The 20,735-nt window shown below is 36.4% G+C and overlaps 1 protein-coding gene across 4 annotated transcripts in view; it reads left to right on the top strand.

Annotated features, from left to right (window-relative positions):
* The window catches only part of PPP1R12A (protein phosphatase 1 regulatory subunit 12A), a 138,492-nt gene that overhangs the window by 47,821 nt on the left and 69,936 nt on the right, over nucleotides 1–20,735 (top strand). For all 4 annotated transcript variants that reach the window (XM_002916779.4, XM_019797021.2, XM_011221752.3 and 1 more), the window contains exon 3: nucleotides 15,344–15,462. In XM_002916779.4, coding sequence (XP_002916825.1) covers nucleotides 15,344–15,462 — 119 coding nt within the window. The remainder of the gene's footprint in view (nucleotides 1–15,343; nucleotides 15,463–20,735) is intronic.

Raw genomic sequence — 20,735 nt, 5'->3', positions numbered from 1 at the left:
GAGGCTATTAGGGTAGGCCCTAATTCAGTCTTCCTGGTTTCCTTATAAGAAAAGGAAATTTGGATGCAGAAAGAGACACCTAGTTCCTGTACACAGAAAAGACCACAGGAAGCTACACTATGAAAAAGGTAGCCATCTGTGAGCCAAGGAGAGAACCCTCAGAAGAAACATTTTAAACCTGCCAACACCTTGATCTTAGGCTTCAAGCCTCTAAAACTATGAGAAAATAAACTTCTGTTGTTTAAGACACTTAGTCTGTGGTATTTTTTTTTAATGCTATTTTGTTATGGTAGCACTAGTACACTAATTTAGGCAGTATAAAATTCTGACTGTCACATCAAGGTATTCCTCCCTAAAAATTATAGTGTTGTCGTTGAGTTGTGGTTTAAAAGTAAAATTAAATAGTACAGCTTTGGATATATTAGAAAAGGCAAACAATTACAGAGCCCAAAAAACTATGTATTTAATTTAGTGCTCCAATATATAAGTTCAATTAGTCTTTGCTCTCTAACCATAAAGTACAAATTATATATTTTAGTTATTATGTACAGGGGTGTCTGGATGGCTCAGTCGGTTAAGCATCCATATCTTGATTTTGGCCCAGGTCATGATCTCAGGGTCATGAGATCAAGCCCCATGTCAGGCTCCATGCTCAGCATGGAGTCTGCTTGAAATACTTTCCCTCTCTGTCTGCCCCTCCCCCTGCTTGTGCTCTCTCTCTCTAAAATAAATAAATAAAATATTTAAAAACTAAATTATTATGCACAAAGCATTGAAAACCAAGTCCTCTGACTGAAGAAATAATTAAATGAAAGCATAGGAGCTATACAGTGGCAGCATTTTGTCATTCTTTTTCGTTTATTAACTGGAATATTTTTGTAAAAGAAACTTCCTCATATTTATTTAGTCACCCTAATACAAGTTTTATAAAGGAAAGAGAGGATATAGTTTTTGTTCTTTTCCTCTATATACTTTTTTTTTCTTTTTTTTTTTCCATTTTTATTTTATTTTATTTTTTTTTAATTTTATTTTATTATGTTAATCACCATACAGTACATCCCCAGATTCCGATGTAAAGTTTGATGCTTCATTAGTTGCGTATAACACCCAGTGCACCATTTCCTCTATATACTGATTTTTAAAATAATGAGTTGGTTCATTAGTTACCTTCAAAGGGAACTAATTGGTTTTTCGAGGGTTAAGCAACTTCAGGAGCTCCTGCATTTAAATATACTTAATGTGCTTAATACATTGCTGTTACTATCTTTATTGATTAGTAAATTATATGTCTGTGGTTATCAAGAGTCTCTTCATGTTGGCTTCTAAAACCTTGGGAAATGAACAAATGAAGTGATCTTTAAACCTTCCTTGCTATGTAGTATTACAAGGTGTTCCAAATTCATTTTTTTTCCTGCCCTGGGTCCGGAATTGCCATTTCTCCAATGAGCTCTGTTCTTTGTGTTAGAAGTGCTCATTGCTACTGAGTTGGTCATTGCGTCAACTTCATGTTTGGCACCAAGGTGTTTTCCTTTACCCTCTTCTATCTTGTATCAATATTTCTTTTCTCCCTTTATTTCATTGCCAGGAGTTGGAGTATTAAAATAACACAAAATTACTAATTTCCTTCATTATATATTACACATACATTACACTACTTATAACAACAATACCACTAACAACAACAATATGATTACTGAAAGCAGTTTGAAGTTTTGTGTGAGGGCAATTCTTTTGGTCCTTAAGGTATTCCGACTTCGAATATACCATCAAATTACTGTGTGTTGGAACACTTGAAATAGTTCTTTTCTGTGTGGTTATGCCACCAACTAGATACACTATTAAGTTCATTGTTTGATTTTATTTATTTTGTAGAGTTTGCTTTTTTAAATTTAATTTTGTTTTATAATTTACATAAAATACTGAGTTCTAATGGCAATCCCTTCTATCCTGTTTCCTTCTATACTATTTTGCAAATTTTATATTTTATCCCTGTTTGTTTTTTAATACAAGTATCATTGAAAATATTATTTCCCCTTATAGGTAAATGATAGAATACCATATACATATTTCTTCACTTGCTTTTTCCACTTAACAGTCTATTCTGGAGATCATTATATAGTGGGGTATATAGAGCTCTTTCTCATTGTTCTATTTTTAGGTTTGAGGACTCCATTGTATAGTATGTCATTGTAGTTTATTCAGTCTGTCCTTCTTGGTTGACCAAAGAATGCTATCTATTTGAATGACTCTAGTTTTAGCCTTGGAATTGTTTTTTCATTTTTGCAAATCATAGGAATTTTTATGTTTATGTGAAAATTTTTGTATTTGAATAATAAAAATTTAAAACAATTCGTTTTATTAACGTTTTGGTTATTGATGTGGTTATTCTGAAATCTTTTTGTATTTTATCACCACTTTTCTTTTTTAGGCTTCTACCACAGATATTTAGGAGTGCTTTTTTGGTTTTATTCATTTATTTATTTGAGAGAGAGAAAGAGAAACTGCATGCATGAGCAGGGGAAAGGGGCACAGGGAGGAGGAAGGCAGAAGAAGAAGGAAAGAATCCCAAGCAGACTCAGTGCTGAGCAGGGCCCAGTGCAGGGCTTGATCCCATGACCCTGAGATTATGACCTGAGCCAAAATCAAGAGTTGGAAGCTCAACCAACTGAACCACCCAGGCACCCCTAGGAGTGCTTTTATCTTGAGTAGCTTTGGTGTTTGCCATAAAATTTTTCAATAGTAGGGAAAATTAGCCCTGTATAAAGCAAGCATTATGTAGTGTACATAGGATGACATAGTGATTAATTAGTACATTTAATGCATTTTTCTTTGTGTTTGGAGTAGTTTCTAAGCTGCTACTACTGAAGATTTTTTATCATTATAAAATGCTAGTGGGGGGGCTGGGTGACTCAGTCAGTTAAGCATCTGCCTTCAGCTCAGGTTGTGATCTCAGGGTCCTGGGATCGAGCCCAGCAATAGGGCTTCCTGCTCAGCAGGGAGTCTGCTTCTCCCTCTCCCCCTGCCCCTACACACCTCCCCCCAATCTTCTTATGCTCTTTCTCGCTCGCTCTCAAATAAATAAAATCTTAAAAAAAAAAAAAAAGCTAGTAGGATTACATTCAGTGATTACACATTCATGGTCTTATTTACAGCATGGAAAAAGTTTCATGAGCTTTGTCACTTGATCATTAAAGAATCAACTATTTAAGGATATGATAACTTTTAAATATTTGTGGTGGCTTATTTATGGCTTGGCTTTTCTTCTTCATTATAGCTTTATTCCATAAACATCCAATATAATTCTCGATTTCTCTTGGCTTACCCTTCAAAATATATCCAGTATCTATTTTCATCACCTCCTTAATTTCTTCCTGATCCTGGACACTATTGTTTTTCACTGGAATTATTATAGTTGCAACAACTCTAACTATAACCCTGTTCCTGCCTCCCCCCATCTGTTTTCCACACAGCAGGCAGGATGATCCATTTAAAATATTACAAGTGGGATAACATCACGTTTTTATTCAAATCCTTCCAGTGGATTCATAGTGCATTCAGAGTAGAAGCCAGAATTGCTATTAACTTGAGGCAGATTGCCAGCTTCTCTGAACCTCTGTTTCCTCATCTGTAAAATAAAAATATTAATACTTATCCCTATTCTGTAAGATTGTGAGGATTAGATAATGTGTATTACACTTGACACAGTACACAGTATATTTAGTATTCAGTAAATGTTAGCTAAATTGATATTAATCAAAATACTATATATGGTCATTACTTTTAGTGAAAAATAGCTAAACTCATGGTTCTCCTGATTATAAAGAAAACTATCATGTCATTTGGTGTGAGGGTAAACAGAACTAGATGAGAGGAACAGAGGATATTAAAGTAGTCATTTTGTCATACTTACTTTGATATGTGGATATTTGAGCTTCAAGAAGAGTTGGCAAATCCATGAATTTTGGTTTTATTTACATATTTCTTGTTAAGAATCATACTTTGTTCATCTAAAGCAGACTGTATTTGATTAGGCATCTCGGCGAAACTTAAGTCTAGGATCTTATGAAAATATTAAAATTTGATATGAGATACTTATATCTTACTATAATAATAATGAGATGTGTTTGCTTAAAACTATAAAGATCATTTTCTTATATACATTCTTACTGCTTTTTTAAAGTACATATGGGAATGTTCGCTATTACTTCCATTTTATAATCAGAACTGAACCTTCATTCTCAGGACTCAAATTCTGATGTTCTTTTTATTATATCACATCTACTACAGTAGTGTTAGGCATTGTGAGATATAAAAATGGCTACAACTCCATTCCTAACCTCAAACTTATAGATATATGTGAAGTTAATTAACTAATAATACTGCATAGAATAAATGGACCAAGAAATGTACAAGGAACACTGAAGAAGTGATTGATTTTGATTAGGCCAGAGAACGATTTTAGAGGAGATGACACTGTTATGTTAAACAGTGAGCAGGGTTTATGCCTGTGAGAGTTGGAAGTTGTCTGAACAAAGTCATTATTCATGAATGAGAAATAATATATGGTAAAGCTCTTTTAACTGGCTTCCACTGTATTAACTAACATTTGTCACTTCTTCTTCTTTTTTTTTTTTTTTAGTATATTTATTGGACAGAGAGAGACACAGAGACGGAACACCAGCAGGGGGAGAGGGAGAAGCAGACTTCCTGCTGAGCAGGGAGCCCGGTGTGGGGCTCAATCCCAGGACCCTGGGATCATGACCTGAGCCAAAGGCAGATGCTTAATGACTGAGCCACCCAGGCGCCCCACATTTGTCACTTCTTTTTTAAAATATAATGACCGATTGCCATAAAGTGGTTGAAACTGAACATTGCAGCAAATAGGCTATTTCTACTAAGCTTACTCACTTCTGTTTCACCGATGGAATTACAAGCCTACCAAAAGTTAATTGTGTGTATTCTGAACTTGTTATTGATTATTTAATTAGATAGCACAAAACTGATGAAATGTGTACAAAAAAGAAAATTATTGTTGTAACAGTTAAATACTTTCAAAGATTTAATAAGGGCAAGGCCTTAAAAATATAACTGCTGATGGGGTGCCTGGGTGGCCCAGTCACTTGAGTGTCCGACTCTTGATTTAGTCTCAGGTCACGATCACAGGGTTGTGAGATCATGCCCTGCATGGGTCTCCGCTTTCAGCAGGGAGTCTGCTTGATATTCTCTCTTTCCCTCTCCCTCTGCCTCAAGTTTTTGCTTCATTTTAAAGACACTTGGAAGTCTTAGGAAATGCATTTTGAGTATGGTTTATGCAAGAGAGGTAGCATAGTTTTAAGTCATTGGAGACATTCTCCAGTATCTTCTATGTTGAAATAAATATCTTATTTACATTTAATTATTTTCATATATATATATAAAATTATGTTTTATGATTCCCTATTTTAATCAGCTTTTCTGGTTAACCAAGCAAATACTGGTTCTGATTCCATTGGATAGGAGGAGGTTTTTGGAGCCGGAGTTTTTCAGGAAGAAGAGCATTAGTGGTATATGGAGAGTAGCAGATCCGATTGGGAAAATGAACTGAGTCAACAGCATAGAGTGCTAAGTTTGACCTTTAGTGGTGATGCATTTTTAGGGATGTGATGATGATCCTCGCTCTGTATTTTAGGAAGACTGTTCTTCACAGTTTAGTATTGTTGGACAGGAGAGCTAGGGTAATGGCAGTGAGATTGGAAGTGGGGCAGATCTGAAAGAAATTGGAAAATAGAATTGATAAGGCTGGGCTGTGATTCACTGGGTCTAGGTAGTAAGGTAGGAGAAAAAAATCAAAGGTGGTGAGAATGCCTGATAATAGCTAATATTCATTGAGTGTTTAATATGGGCTAGTCACTACTCTAAGTCCTTTAAGTATATATAATTTCAGTCATCCTAACAATCACATGAAAATAGATTGCTACCACCACCCCACAGGTCTATATGCACAATTACAAACCCCAAAAACTTGGAAAAATGACAAGCTAAATTTGGGTGTAGGCTCATTTGGTAGCAAACCATGACCTAAACTGGTATGAGGCTATTTATAGTCTTCGTTTATCCCACTTACTGTATGTTTATGTTTTGCAAAAATATTAATATGTTTGGTTATGAAGTGCTACCTCAGATTCGGGGGGGTACGTAATCTGCAATATTATCTTTCTAAAATATGAAAGATTTTGAAGTTTGGGTTTGGGTGAGTGATGGTATATAGTGATGTACAGATGAAGAAACTTGAGTCCAAGAGTAATCACACACAGTCAGTGGCAGAACTAGGATGTGAACCTAGTCAATCTAACTTTTGAAGTCTGTACTTTAAGCCAGTACACTATTTTGCCTCCCTGTCTGGCCTTTGTAATTGGCAAAATGATGCCTTTAAACTTATTAAGAGACCTAAAGAGCAAGACTGGGGGAAACGGAGAAAAGACCATAGTGGAATGTGGTTTTAAATACGCCTATTTGAGGGTGCCTGTGTGGCTCAGTCAGTTAAGTGTCTACCTGTGGCTCAGGTCATGAAACCCCGGGGTCCTGGGATAGAGCCCCGCATTGGGCTTCCTTCCCAGTGGGGAGCCTGCTTCCCCCTCTCCCTCTGCCCCCTGCTTTTGCTCTCTCTCATTATCTATATCAAATAAATAAATAAAATATTTCAAAAAAAAAAATAGGCCCTGTTTGAGATGCTAATGGAAATGGTGCTGTAGGAAGCCAGGAATATATTTGGTGTGTTTATAATGCATATACTGGATTTCATGAAGTTTAAGATGCCATTGTTGTAACAACACAGTGTTGTTATTTTATATACCAACTAAAAAAAGGTTAAAAAATGAAACTGTGATACTGTGTATGTGTGTGTTTAATCACCTAGATTTTTTTCGCACAGTATTATTTTCTGTGCAATTTAGAGTGTCATTGATGCAACGTTACTAAAGAATGTTCTCTTATTGCCTTTGGGATTTTATTTTAAGCCTTTGGTATGCATTCTGCAAGTTTTGATTTTGATGCTTTCTTGATCTTACCGGAAAGTATCAACAAAAAGTTTCAGACGACATCCAGAAAGACATTTTAAGTTCAACAAATAAGGTACCAATAATGCGCATAAATTGACTGAAGTGAAAACAGTATGAATAGCTGTGACTGAGGTCACGTGAGGACAGATAATCACAACCAGGTTGTCTGCCACCTGGCCAATAGCCATTGTAAGGCATCATGGATTGTAACCTTCATTGATTGTAGAATTTAAAATGTGAGGGAAATGTACATTTTAGAATTGTTGCATAGTGAGTAGGATTTTTGCCTTTGGGAATTGAAAGTTGCAGTAATGAGGTAATACAGTAGTGTATATAATTGATTTTAATAAACAAATATGCCTTTTCAGGAGTTAGTGCATCATCAAAGAAGTATAGAATCACGGTTCTGGGGAGTAATTAAGAGAAACAGGAAATGCTGAAGACAGAACCTTGAGGATTTCCTATATTTAAAGGTGGTTTTACAAAGAGAATAGAGGAATTTAAATACTTTCCCACATTTTGAATTTGTTGTTTTATTTTTGTTTTTGTTTTTTTTTTTACAAATGATAATCCAGGTTCCTAGACAACTGGAAAATAGACACCAGTTTCACAAATAGATTCATTTCTCTCACAAGTATTAGCCTGGTTTTTGCTATTGGCATAATTAATTATATCTGTGACATAATTGTGGAGCTGTGACGTCAGAAATTAAGCAAAGTATTTGGCAAAGTATCACGACTAACAGTTGGACTAACAACGTGATTTGTATATGAAGATAATACTTTTGCCTTTAGGGTTTTGACAAAAAAAAATTAAGGTTAAAATTGCTAATGTTCTAAGCATTGAAATTTGACAATTAAAAATGTGAGAGAGTTTCTGCTTCTGGGAAGATAGAGTAGACATGGTTTTCCCTATTCTTCCTGCTAAGAACTACTAAAAACCCTGAACATTATATACAAAACAAAAGATTCTGAGAGGTAGAAAGAAGACATGATGAGTAGGCATCACAGGACCCACGGAAAGAGTTTCTTAGCTTTCCTTTTTGTCTCATATATCTTTGAACTGAAAACACTGATAATCCAGAAGCACAAGTAGGCACACCAAAAAAAGAAAAAGTCCCAACAAAAGCCTAATTTCTGCATTTTAAGGAGGGAAATTTGAATGACAACAGGTTTCTCCTTAGAAACCATGGAGACAAGAAGAAAGTGGCATAACATTTGTCAAGTGCTGAATGAAGAACTGCTGTGTTTTTTTTTTTTTTTTAAGATTTTTTATTTATTTATTCGACAGAGATAGAGACAGCCAGCGAGAGAGGGAACACAAGCAGGGGGAGTGGGAGAGGAAGAAGCAGGCCCACAGTGGAGGAGCCTGATGTGGGGCTCGATCCTGTAACGCCGGGATCACGCCCTGAGCCGAAGGCAGACGCCTAACCGCTGTGCCACCCAGGCGCCCCAGAACTGCTGTTTTTAATAAAACTTTTCAAAGGTTCCACATCAGAGCTGTTGTTTGGACTCTTACAACTGTTTTCAACTATTTTTCATCATTGTCTAGAACTTCAGGAATGAAATAGCAAAGTGCGTTCCCGCTGAAGACGCATAAGGTTGTTTACACTTATTTGAACATTTTTGTTGCTCAGAGACTACCAAAGGAAAATAGCATACATTTATTTCTTAAGTTAATAGCGTAATGTTCTACTTACCGATCTTTGGAACGTTCAGGTAGTTCATGATTCTGTGTCATTAGATGGCTTTGAGGAACTCATTTTGATTTTCAAGAAACAGCTATTCCAGTGGTATTCTGATTTTCTGCTTTAAAAAAAATTATCTTAAAATCACATAATATTAGATTTACCATTTTTACCATTTTTAAGTGTATAGTTCAGTGTCACATATATTCACATTATGGTGCAGCAGATCGCTAGAATTTTTCATCTTGTAATACTGAAACTGTACACTGAACACTAATTTCCCCTCTCCTCTACCTTCAGCCGTTGTAATTTACCCTCTCCTCTACCCTCAGCTGTTGGTAACCAGCTTTCTTTTTGTTTCTATGATTTTGATACCTTTATATACTTCATATAAGTGGAATCATATAGTATTTGTCCTTTTGTAACTGTCTTATATTGCTTAGTACAGTGACCTTGAGGTTCATCTGTGTGACAGAATTTCCTATTTTAAGGCAGTACTGACTTCCTGGTTTTTAAAGATTCACGTATTGAATACATGAAAAGTTCGTGTATTGGTTATCATGACTTTTTTTTTTTTTTAAGATTTTATTTATTTATTTGATAGACACAGCCAGCGAGAGAGGGAGCACAAGCAGGGGGAGTGGGAGAGGAAGAAGCAGGCTCCCAGTGGAGGAGCCTGATGTGGGGCTTGATCCCAGAACGCTGGGATCACACCCTGAGCCGAAGGCAGACGCTTAACGACTGAGCCACCCAGGCACCCCAGTTATAATGACTTCTTGATACTAGTTTTCCTACAGTGTAAAAAAGTCAATATACATTAAATTTGGACCCTAAATATATTCAGCTCTTGCTGATGGAGTTTCTTCTTCCTTTGTCTCTTTGATCACTGTGTCCTCATTAGCTTTTACTTTAAAGACAATTTCAATTAAAAGATCAGATTTTTTAAATGAAAACTATTTCCCTTTCTCATAATCTCTTCTTATGGATTGTTTTTTGACAAAACTCATAATCCAAGACAATAGAGACTGTCAAAATTTGTCCTCCAAATTCAAATAACATTGAATAATTCTCAAATTTATCTAATATGCATATCTAAATTGCCACCAATAACTTGGTTAAGAACTTTATACCTTTTGTCAGATTTTTAAATTAGGACATGTGCAAATAATTTTGTAAAAGTCCATTTGGATCATGTCTTGATTTTGAGGTCAGTTAATTTATCCAAAATTATTTATTGACTCAAGGTACTAGATTATTATAAATCTCAATAAACCTAGTGGTTTAACATTTTTCATTTCTACAATTTATGAAGAATTTCATCATTAATAGGCATCTCCTATGCTGGCCTCATTTGTATCACTTGAGGAAATCATTAACTATTGTTAAGGCAGTAAAACACTGCTTTAAAAAAAAAAATTCTAAAGCATACAAAAAAAACTACTCATCTGAAAAACAGTCCAATCTTCTTTCTTTTCAATTTGGGATAGTCTGTGTGAAATCTTTGCTTTTTTTCTTTCCAAAAAAATCTTAAATATGTTTCCTAATTAGCCATCACATGAGCTCCTTATAATTCCCTAGCTTTTTTTGTTCTGAAGGAAATATAGCCATCTGTTTACAGTATCTGGAGGGCCCCTCAGAGTCAGTTTCTAGTATTCCAGATAGTCTGTACTGTTTTATTTCACATGATCTTAAACATTGCTTTCTAAATGTGATGATTTTGCGTGGTGGGATAAGATAGAATTTTATTTTTAGACATTAACTTATTTAAACTTCACACAGCCCTGTAATTTGTCTATGAACTAGGCTTCCAGTGTTCTAGTGAATGTCACGCAGCTGTCAAGAGGCAGAGTTGGGAGCCTAACTCAGAGTCTACAGAACTTAAACATTTGTGCTTTTTTTCACACAACCAATCTTTGAATGGTTTTTTGAGATTCTTCATTGTAGCTAAGAATTAATGCCATGGGATTTTCTTTCTTTATTTCTATATATCGTTTTAAAAATTCATACTTGCAAATGATAGTCCGGGAGTGCAGGTGATTTTTGTGATTTATATGAGTAGCTATACATACCTTAACTTTTGGCCCAGGAATTGCTCCAGTCTCTATTTCCTGGCAGTAGTTTTGTAATTTTACTCTTGCTAGTTTCTCTTAACATCCTTCCTGTTTATATTAATTTTGGATTGTCTGTATTTGGTTTTGCCCTGGTATTTCCTTGAGACTCTGCTTCCCATGTAGCTCCCCCTGCTGCAAGCACTGAAGCAACTCTGAGGTACTCCTTTTATTCTCAGTCTTTATAGCCTATGAATGATTTCTACCTAAGAAAAATAGAAGTGGTTTCATTTAAATATGGCTAATTGTTTGGTTAATATTTTGCATAGCAGTTTATTTACATATTCTCCTGGAGCATAGCACAGTTTATTTTACCACTTATATATTTTTTCTCTTTTGCTCCAGACTCATTTATTTATTTGTAGTACATAAATGTTCTCATTTAGTTTTATATTACATTTTTTAAAACTCTAAAACAGGGGCGCCTGGGCGGCGTAGTCGTTAAGCATCTGCCTTCGGCTCAGGGCGTGATCCCGGCGTTCTGGGATCGAGCCCCACATCAGGCTCCTCCGCTATGAGCCTGCTTCTCCCTCTCCCACTCCCCCTGCTTGTGTTCCCTCTCTCACTGGCTGTCTCTCTCTGTCAAACAAATAAAATCTTTTAAAAAAAAATAAAAAATAAAACTCTAAAACAGAAAAAGTTGCCTCAATTCAAGTATGACTTCTTTGTAGAAGTCCCATGAAGATCATAAAAATGAAATTTTACCTTATATAGGGAGAAATGTTTACAGTGTATTATGAAGTGTAATGTAAAAGCATGAGGCTACAGAATGGTATGGTAGCCATTTTTGTGGTCTGACACACATATAGAAAATAAACTTTGTACAGAAAATTTGGATAACAAAAAAATACCCCCCAAATAAAACTACTAATACAAATCCCTTCCAATTACCATTTAGAGATGATAATCACTGTTAACTTTGTAGTGTATATTCTTTTATTCTTGTTTATGTATATGTCTGTAAAAGTTACATCTCCATATAGATACATGTAATAGGTTGGTAAAAGCCTTCTAAAAGCAAGAGACCGACAGACCTGCCTTTATGCAACCTTTAAACTTAGTAAGATACAAAGTACTGTAAGAAAAGTTTTTTGTTTCTGTTTTTTAAAGATTTAAATTCGTTTGAGGCGGTGAGAGGGAGAAAAAGTCTTAAGCATACTGCACTGAGCACAAAGCCCAGTGCGGGGCTTGATCCCATGACCTCTGAGATCACAACCTGAGCTGAAACCAAGAGTCAGCCGCTTAACTAACTGCACCACCCAGGAGCCCTGAAAAGTTGTGGGGGTTTTTTCTTTTCTTTTCTTTTCTTTTCTTTTCTTTTCTTTTCTTTTCTTTTCTTTTCTTTTCTTTTCTTTTCTTTTTTTTTTTTTTAAAGATTTTATTTATTTATTTGACAGAGATAGAGACAGCCAGCGAGAGAGGGAACACAAGCAGGGGGAGTGGGAGAGGAAGAAGCAGGCTCCCAGCGGAAGAGCCTGATGCGCGGCTCGATCCCAGAACGCTGGGATCACGCCCTGAGCCGAAGGCAGACGTTTAATGACTGCGCCACCAAGACGCCCCTGTGGGTTTTTTTTTTCAAAATGCAGTTATGGTATGGAAGAAATATTTGTAACATAGCTGTTAGTCAGATGTAGGAAATAACTTCATTTTCTCCATATCATTAATTAGTACCACCATTCATTTATCACATCATACAAGTCAAGAATTTCAATTTATCCTAGACACCTTCCTCACCCTCACTTCTCATATCCACCTCATCTCCCAGTATCTCCTTGGGTATCTCGAATTCATCCATTTCTTCCATAAAATTCAAATTTCCAACATAATTTTTTTTTACTATTGCTGTAGCTCCTTTAACTGATCTTTCTACTTTCATTCTTTCTACACTGTAATTTATTTTCCACACTGTACAAAGTGATCTTTTTGAAACATATTCCTGATCATATAACATTAGAAAAGTAGACTCTCACCGTGTGTATGTGTGTGTGTGTAAGAGGGATTAGATATACATAGAGATTGGTCAGTTCTTTCAGGAAAATGAACCAGGCCTCTGTAGACCATACATACTTACTGTCACAGGGTTATATGGTACCTTTTGTTCTCTCTTACATGGAACACACTTTCCTTCCATTGTCTTTGTTAGTATCTACATATTCCTGACCTAACTGAATTAGATTGTCCTATTATCCACTCGTAGAGACCCCAAAATTCTGTCATAAGACTTACCAAAATTTTACAATAATCTTAACTCTTTGAATAATCTAACTCTTTTAATAGACTGTAAGCTCTTTGAGGGAAAGGTCTATATTTGTTTTGCTTACCATTGTATTCCTGGCATGTAACATAGTACTAGTTACATACTAGATACCTGTCTTAGCTTTGGCTGGGAAAACAAAATAGCATAAACTGGGTGGCTTACACAATAGGCATTTGTTTCTCATAGTTCTGGAGACTCGGGAATTAAAGGGCCAAGGTGCTGGCCAATTCTGTGTCTGGTAAGGGCCCTTTTCCTGGCTTGCAGATAGCTGCCATCTTGCTGTGTCCCTTATGGCAGAAAGACAGCTCTAGTCTCTTCCTCTTCTGTAAAAACAGTAATCCCCATCATGGGTGCATCACCCTCGTGATTTCATCTAAGCCTAATTACTTACCAAAAGTCCCACCCCCTAATACCATCAGATTGGAGGTAAGGATTTCAAGATGAAATTTGGGGATGCAAATACTCAGTCCATAAAAACATCCCATAAGTTTTTGTTAAATTAATGAACACATTCAAAGTACTAGCAAAAGATGTAAATAAGTTTACAAGAGGGGAAAATACAAGTGCCAGTAAACATACCCAAATATTTTCAACCTCTTGTGTGATCAGGAAATAAAGTTTTATCCCCATCATGTTGGGAAAATTTTTAAAGGTTGATAATGTCAATTGTCCATTTAAGAACATTCCATTAGGAGGATGGTATGAAATAAAAGTATGATTCAGCCATATTGTGGAGTATTTTTCAACTATTATAATGCATTGCATTCCTGTGCATTGAAAATAATCTCATTAATTTCTGTTTCATAAAAAGAACCTCAAAAGTGAGTATGTACATGTTTATGTACACACATAAAGATTCATAGCAAAGTTACTAGGAAGATATTGTTGGTAATGTTTATCTCTGGGGAGGGAACATAATAGTAGAAGGAGAGGTATAAAGGTGTTCTTGGTTTTTCTCTTTTTTTTAAACTCTGGACATTTTTACTATTTTTATAATGAGAGTATTTTTATGTAGTCTATAAAAATGTGCGTATGAATAAGAGTTAAGTTGGTTAGGGACATAGAGGGAAAATGCCCATTCTTTTACATATACAAAAGTAAAATCAGGGATACCAAAGGAGCATGGGTTAGTCTGGCACTATAAGTATAGTTCTGTATTATTGGAGCCTAAAGTGTGATACAAGACAGAATAGAAATGAGGCTGAAAAAGAAGACAAAACCAGTTCATTGAGGGTCATGTATGTTTTCTCTTAGTATGGTACAACCATAAAAGATTTTTAAGTGGGAAGCTGACTCCAGTCATTTTAAATAGATTTTGGGAGATGTATAGTTGATGCAGTGAAAGAGATTCCTAACCTTTTTGTATCTGAATCCCTTTGTCACATTTGATTAAGCCTGTGGATACTTTTCTCAGGATTGTATTTTGGATATATAAAATAAAATACGAAGAACACCAAACACCAGTTCTTTTGGGTTTCATTTTTCAAAATATCAGAAAAACTCGTTTATGGTATAGTTATATATGTGCTTCTTTAGTAACACATTAAATGAAGAGACCTAGTGGTTGATCTAACAATTACTTTTCATTTCAAGACAGTGATGATCTAAACAGTATTTTAAGATACCTGCATCAGTTGAATGGCTTTTTGACTTTAGTCCATCGACCCCAGGTTAAGAACTGTTGCATATGGGGCACCTGGGTGGTTTAGTCACTTGAGCATCTGACTTTTGATTTCAGCTCAGGTCATGATCTCAGGGTCCTGGGATTTTGCCCCACATTGGGCTTCATACCCAGCAGGGTGTATACTTGAGGATTCTCTCTCTCCCTCTGTACCCCACCTGCTTGTGTGCACGTTCTCTCCCTCTCTCTCAAGTAAATAAATAAATCTTAAAAAAAAAAAAAAAGAACTGTTGCATATGGCGTGAGACTGGGAACATGGAGCTCAGTTAGGAAACCAGTCAATATGGAGGTATTGAAAAATTTTAGTGGAGACAGTCTGAAATGATCCTATGAAGGACTTTCTAATTATCATTAAATAATATTTTTGTATTAGTAAGGCAATGTGTGTACATTATAGAAAAATTAAGAAATACAAATTAAAATAAGAAAACATGCTCTACTTTTTTAAAACTTAAATTAATGCATCTATCCTTGGTTTTTAGTGTTGCTTTTACATAGGAGTTTTCTTCATTTGCTATGTCCTTAGTCTTATGATACTGTCATTGCTTAACTGTCTTCCCTTTCGTTTTACAGATTTTTGATTGGTCAGGGAGCTCATGTAGGAGCTGTCAACAGTGAAGGAGACACACCATTAGATATTGCTGAGGAAGAAGCAATGGAAGAGCTACTTCAAAATGAAGTTAATCGGCAAGGTAATGTAAAAACGACCTAAATGGAAAAAATGTTTAAAACTGTTTTAGAGAGACTATGATACTTGACTTTTTTAATAAAATAATTGTTGGTATTGAAGGGGAAATCATAATTTGGAAAAAATCACTTTCCATAACAGTATGTGTAATATGAGTCTGTTTGAAAAAACTATATGATTCTCAATTCTCCATCTTTTTAAACATTTTTAAAATTGAAAGAAGTATCATAAATTGTAGGATCAGACATAAAATTATGTGGTTATAAAAGCTTTGGAGAGAAAATAGGCAAAGAGGATAGGGAAGCGCATAGGATAAATGAGATACGTTGCAAGTTTAAATAGAGCGTTAATGGGTATTTAAGCTAAGATCTGAATGAAGTGAGGGGATGAATCATGTGTCTGGGCAAAGAACATTCCAGATGGGGAGCTGCAAGTGCGAGGATGGGAGAGTGCATGATTTATTCGGAGAAGCAACAAGTAGACTAGTGTGACTAAAGTATGCAAAACAAGGACGAGGCTGGAGGGAGATGATGTCACAGAGGTGACACTGAACCGTACCACATCAAGGGCTTGTGGGCCGTTGGAACGACTTTGGTTTTTAGGCAGAGGGAAGTAGGGAGCCAGTGGAGGAATTGAGGTAGAGGAGTGACACGATCTGACTTACTTTAGAAAGGATCTCTGCGGCTGTTGTGTTGAGAGTAGATCGTAGGAAAATAAGGGCAGGAGTAGGTGATAGTGGACAAAGTGATGGGAAAAGGTTGAATTTTAGATATATTTTGAAGGTTTGGTCAAGAGGACTATTGAGTGATTAAGTGTAGGGTATGTAAGAAAAAAGGTATAAATGAGATGTGAATATTGTGGGAAAAGTAGGTTTTGTGGGGAAAGTTCAGAGATTTATTTTCAGATATTTCAGATTTGTTTTGCCAATTAGATATTTAAGCAGTTGAATCCATGAGCAGAGAAAGGTACAGGCTGGAGATAAAAATTTGAGAAGCATCAGTTTATAGATGAGGAGTGATTGTTTATGGGTAGAGTTTTGTTTAGGAGTGATGAGTGTTCTAAACTGATTGTGGGGGCGTCTGGGTGGCTCAGTCATTAAGCGTCTGCCTTCAGCTCAGGGCGTGATCCCGGGGTCCTGGGATCGAGCCCCACATCAGGCTCCTCCGCTGGGAGCCTGCTTCTTCCTCTCCCACTCCCCCTGCTTGTGTTCCCTCTCTCGCATTTGTCTCTCTCTGTCCAACAAATAAATAAAATCTTTTAAAAGAAACAAACTGTGGTAGTAGTTTCACAACTCTGCAAATATGCTAAAAACCACTGAACTGTATATTATAAATATATATGAATTGTATCTTGAGATATATATAATACATAATATATTTATGTTTTATATGTATATATAATATCTTTAGTAAATTTGGCAGTTCTTTTTTGGGGTACATACTCAAAAAGTTAAAAGGAAACTTTCAAGAAGATATTTGTACACCCATGTTTATAACAGCGTTATTCACTTAAGCAAAAGATGGAGGTAGACCAAGTGTCTGGCAGTGGATGAGTGAATAAACAAAATCTGGTATGTACATATGATGGACTATTATTCAGCATTGAAAATGAAATTCTGACACATACTGTAGCATGGATGAACCTTGGGGACATTGTGGTGAACAAAATAAGACAGTCACAAAAAGACAAATACTATATGATTCCACTTACATGAAGTACTTCAAGAGTCAGATTAATAGAGAAAGTGGAATGATGGCTGTCAGGAGGTGGGAATGGGGATTTGTTGTTTAATGGGTGTAGCATTTCAGTTTTGCAAGATAAAAAGTTCTAGAGATGGGTTGCACAACAGTGTAAATGTACTTACCGCTACTGAACTATGTACTTAAAAATGTTAAGATGGTGGGGCGCCTGGGTGGCACAGTCGTTAAGCATCTGCCTTCAGCTCAGGGCATGATCCCAGCATTCTGGGATCGAGCCCCACATCAGGCTTCTCCGCTAGGAGCCTGCTTCTTCCTCTCCCACTCCCCCTGCTTGTGCTCCCTCTCTTGCTGGCTGTGTCTCTCTGTCAAATAAATAAATAAAATCTTTAAAAAGAAAAAAAATGTTAAGATGGTAAATTTTATGTGTATTTTACCAATTAATAGTTAAAAATTAATGTGTATAATAAATTAAAAATTAATATGTATAAATAAATAAAATTAGTCTGCATGATTGCCACTATATTCCATTATGTTTAGACGGTGATTAAATGAGTATTATCAAAAGAGAACTGTTTTACTAAGGTGTTAAAAGATGAAGGAAATGTATGGGATACTGTTTTAGAAGGTAGGCACTTACTGAAGTATGGTTGATCATGAAATAGAAGCAAAGGGGTAGAAGCTAAATTAGTACTTTGAAAAGAGGTTTTTATTCCTGGGATTAGGAAAATTCATAATTCATACTAAGTGTTTAAAAAAATCATAAGGGGCGCCTGGATGGCCCATTTGGTTAAGTGTGCGACTTCTTGATTTCGGCTCAGGTCATGATCTCAGTCAGGGTCCTGAGATGGAGCCGCATGTTGGGACTCCATGCTGGGCTTGGAGCCTGCTTAAGATTATCTCCCCCTCCCACTGCCCGTCCCCCCCCCCTCAAATAGTGCATGCTCTCTCTCTCAAATAAATAAATAAATATCTTAAGACACTGAAGCTGAGAAGATATTTAGGTGCCTAAATAGAGTTGAGGCATTGTAACAGGTAGTCGAAGGTCCCTGAGGCCCAGGAGAAACAGGGCATACATTAGAAAAGTAGTTAAAAACTGGAGCTTGGATGAGTACACAGAAGAGCTTTAACAGGAATGTTCTAATCAGGCATCTTGGAGTAATGGGATATTGAGGACTTGAGGAAGCTGGAAGGATAGGTACAAAGCATCACAACCTAGAGAGAAGACTGCCTTATCTGCCCATATGCTCTGATGAGTGCCTAGATAGATAGCCATTTCCTGTTAAGAACTATTCAAAATAAATCTTTTTATACTATCTAATATTAGCCATTATTGTGTGCTAGAAAAGGCATGGAGATGTACTGAAACCTTTTGCCTTTGGTTTCCTTGTATATAAAGGAAGCTTTTTGCAAGACTAATTTTAATTGTAATGATTCGTTCAGTATTGGTTAATATGCCAGCAAATGCTCTGAATGCTGGGTATTGAAAAGACAGAAAGGAAGAAAGAAGACAATCTTTCTTCTTAAGGATTTCACGGTATATCAGAAGTGGCAGGTATATATAAACAGCTTCACAATGCAGTGTGCTATGTGTAGAATATGGATAGGGACAAAAGGTTGCGGGAGAACAGAAAAGGCTATGACTAACTGCTACCAATAGTCAGTAGAGGTTTCAGAATGATGACATTTGAGAATGAGTTTGCTTAGCAGAGAAAGGAGGTGGTGGACAAAAAAGGCGTGTCAGGCAGGGGTATCAGCATGTGCAAAGAAAAGGAATTGGAGACATAAAATATGAGGAGAACTCATTAGAATTGGAATCACAAAATGCAAAGTCAGGATGGAATTAGTAGGAGGGTGAGACCTGAGAAAATGAGGCTGGGGCCAGGTGGTGAGGGCATCCATATTATAGGTATAAGATGCAGCAAAGATCTCCAAGCAGGAAATGAACTCGATTGGATTTGGTTTTTAGTTATATAGCTGACGGCAGTTTGGAAGATGACTTAGAATGAAGTGGCATATCTTCCTTGAAGAAGGCTCTTTTAATTTAGTCCAGCTGAAAGATAAGACAAAACAATTACATTTAAGATAGAAAAGAGCAGGGCTGTCTTGAGGAAATATTAAGGTAAAATTAAAACGCTTTGATGAATAATTGAATGTGGAGGAGATAAAGGAAGAATTGAGGCCCACTATTTGCCTCCTGAAGTTTCCAGTTTAAGAATTAATGATGACTGGGGTCCCTGGGTGGCTCAGTCGGTTAAGCTTCTGACTTTGGCTCAGGGTATGATCTCAGGGTCCTGGGATGAGCCCCACTTTGAGCCCCGCACCCCTCATCGGGCTCTGCATCGGGCTCTGCATTGGGCTCTGCGTCAGGCTCCATGCTCAGCAGGAAGCCTGCTTCTCCCTCTCCCTCTCCCTCCCCTCCTCGCACTCATGCTCTCTGTCTCTCTCTCAAATAAATAAAATCTTTAAAAAAAAAAAAGAATTAATGATGGCTAAATTGATATGGGAAAATGTGGGATGACGTAGGAACAGATTAAGGGCATACATGAGTTCGTTTTCGGATATATTGAGTTTGTGGCAGCGAAAGGACGTTCACATAACAGTATTTGGTGCGTTGTTGGAACCTAGGAGATGTCACAATGAGCAATGTAAATCTGGGAGAATAATAGATGAGGGGGAGTTCTGAGAAATAGATGAGATGACCCTGGAACTAAAAAGTGAAAAGCTAATACTAATAATAGTAGTTAGCTCTTATTAAATGCTGACAGTGTTGCCAGGCATCAGTGGGCTTTAAGTGCCTCATTTCATTTTATCCTCACAACAATGCTAAGAGATTACTACTACTATTACCCTCATTTTACAGATGGCAAATTGAGAATCAGTGATTTACCCAAGATCATACAGGTAGGAAGTAGTACTGTGGTTCAGTCCCAAACAGTCTGACAGATCTCTTGAGCTCACGCTCTTCATCACTGTACCATACTGTATTTTATTAAGAATGTCTCCTAGAAAATACTTTATGGTATTCATTTTATTCATATAATGGAAGTACATGAACTTATGTAGCATAACTTTGTTCCAGAGAAACAAATTATAGGGATATTTCTAATAGATTTTAATAATTATAAAAAGAGCACCTTAAATATACTTCTTGTAGTGATAAGATTTCTAAAATTATTTATCCTGATATGAATGTCTTTATTTAATATTTTAAAATTCTTCAATTCTTTCAGCTCTAATTTCTTTTTTTTTTAATGATTTTTTTTTATTATGTTAGTCACCATACAGTACATCCCTGGATTCCGATGCAAAGTTCGATGCTTCATTAGTTGCACATAACACCCAGTGCACCATGCAATACGTGCCCTCCCTACTACCCATCATCAGTCCATCCCATTCCCCCACCCCCCTCCCCTCTGAAGTCCCCAGTTTGCTTCTCATAGTCCATAGTCACTCATGTTTCATTCCCCCCTCTGATCACCCCCCCTTCTTTATCCCTTTCTTCCCCCACCGATCATCCCAGTTCTTATGTTCCATAGATGAGAGAAATCATATAATTGTCTTTCTCTGCTTGACTTAT

This window comes from Ailuropoda melanoleuca, chromosome 15 (assembly GCF_002007445.2).
Source record: "Ailuropoda melanoleuca isolate Jingjing chromosome 15, ASM200744v2, whole genome shotgun sequence".
NCBI classification, from domain to species: domain Eukaryota; kingdom Metazoa; phylum Chordata; class Mammalia; order Carnivora; family Ursidae; genus Ailuropoda; species Ailuropoda melanoleuca.
The sequence above is the reverse complement of the archived record's forward strand: the minus strand, read 5'-3'. Positions and strand labels throughout refer to the sequence as shown.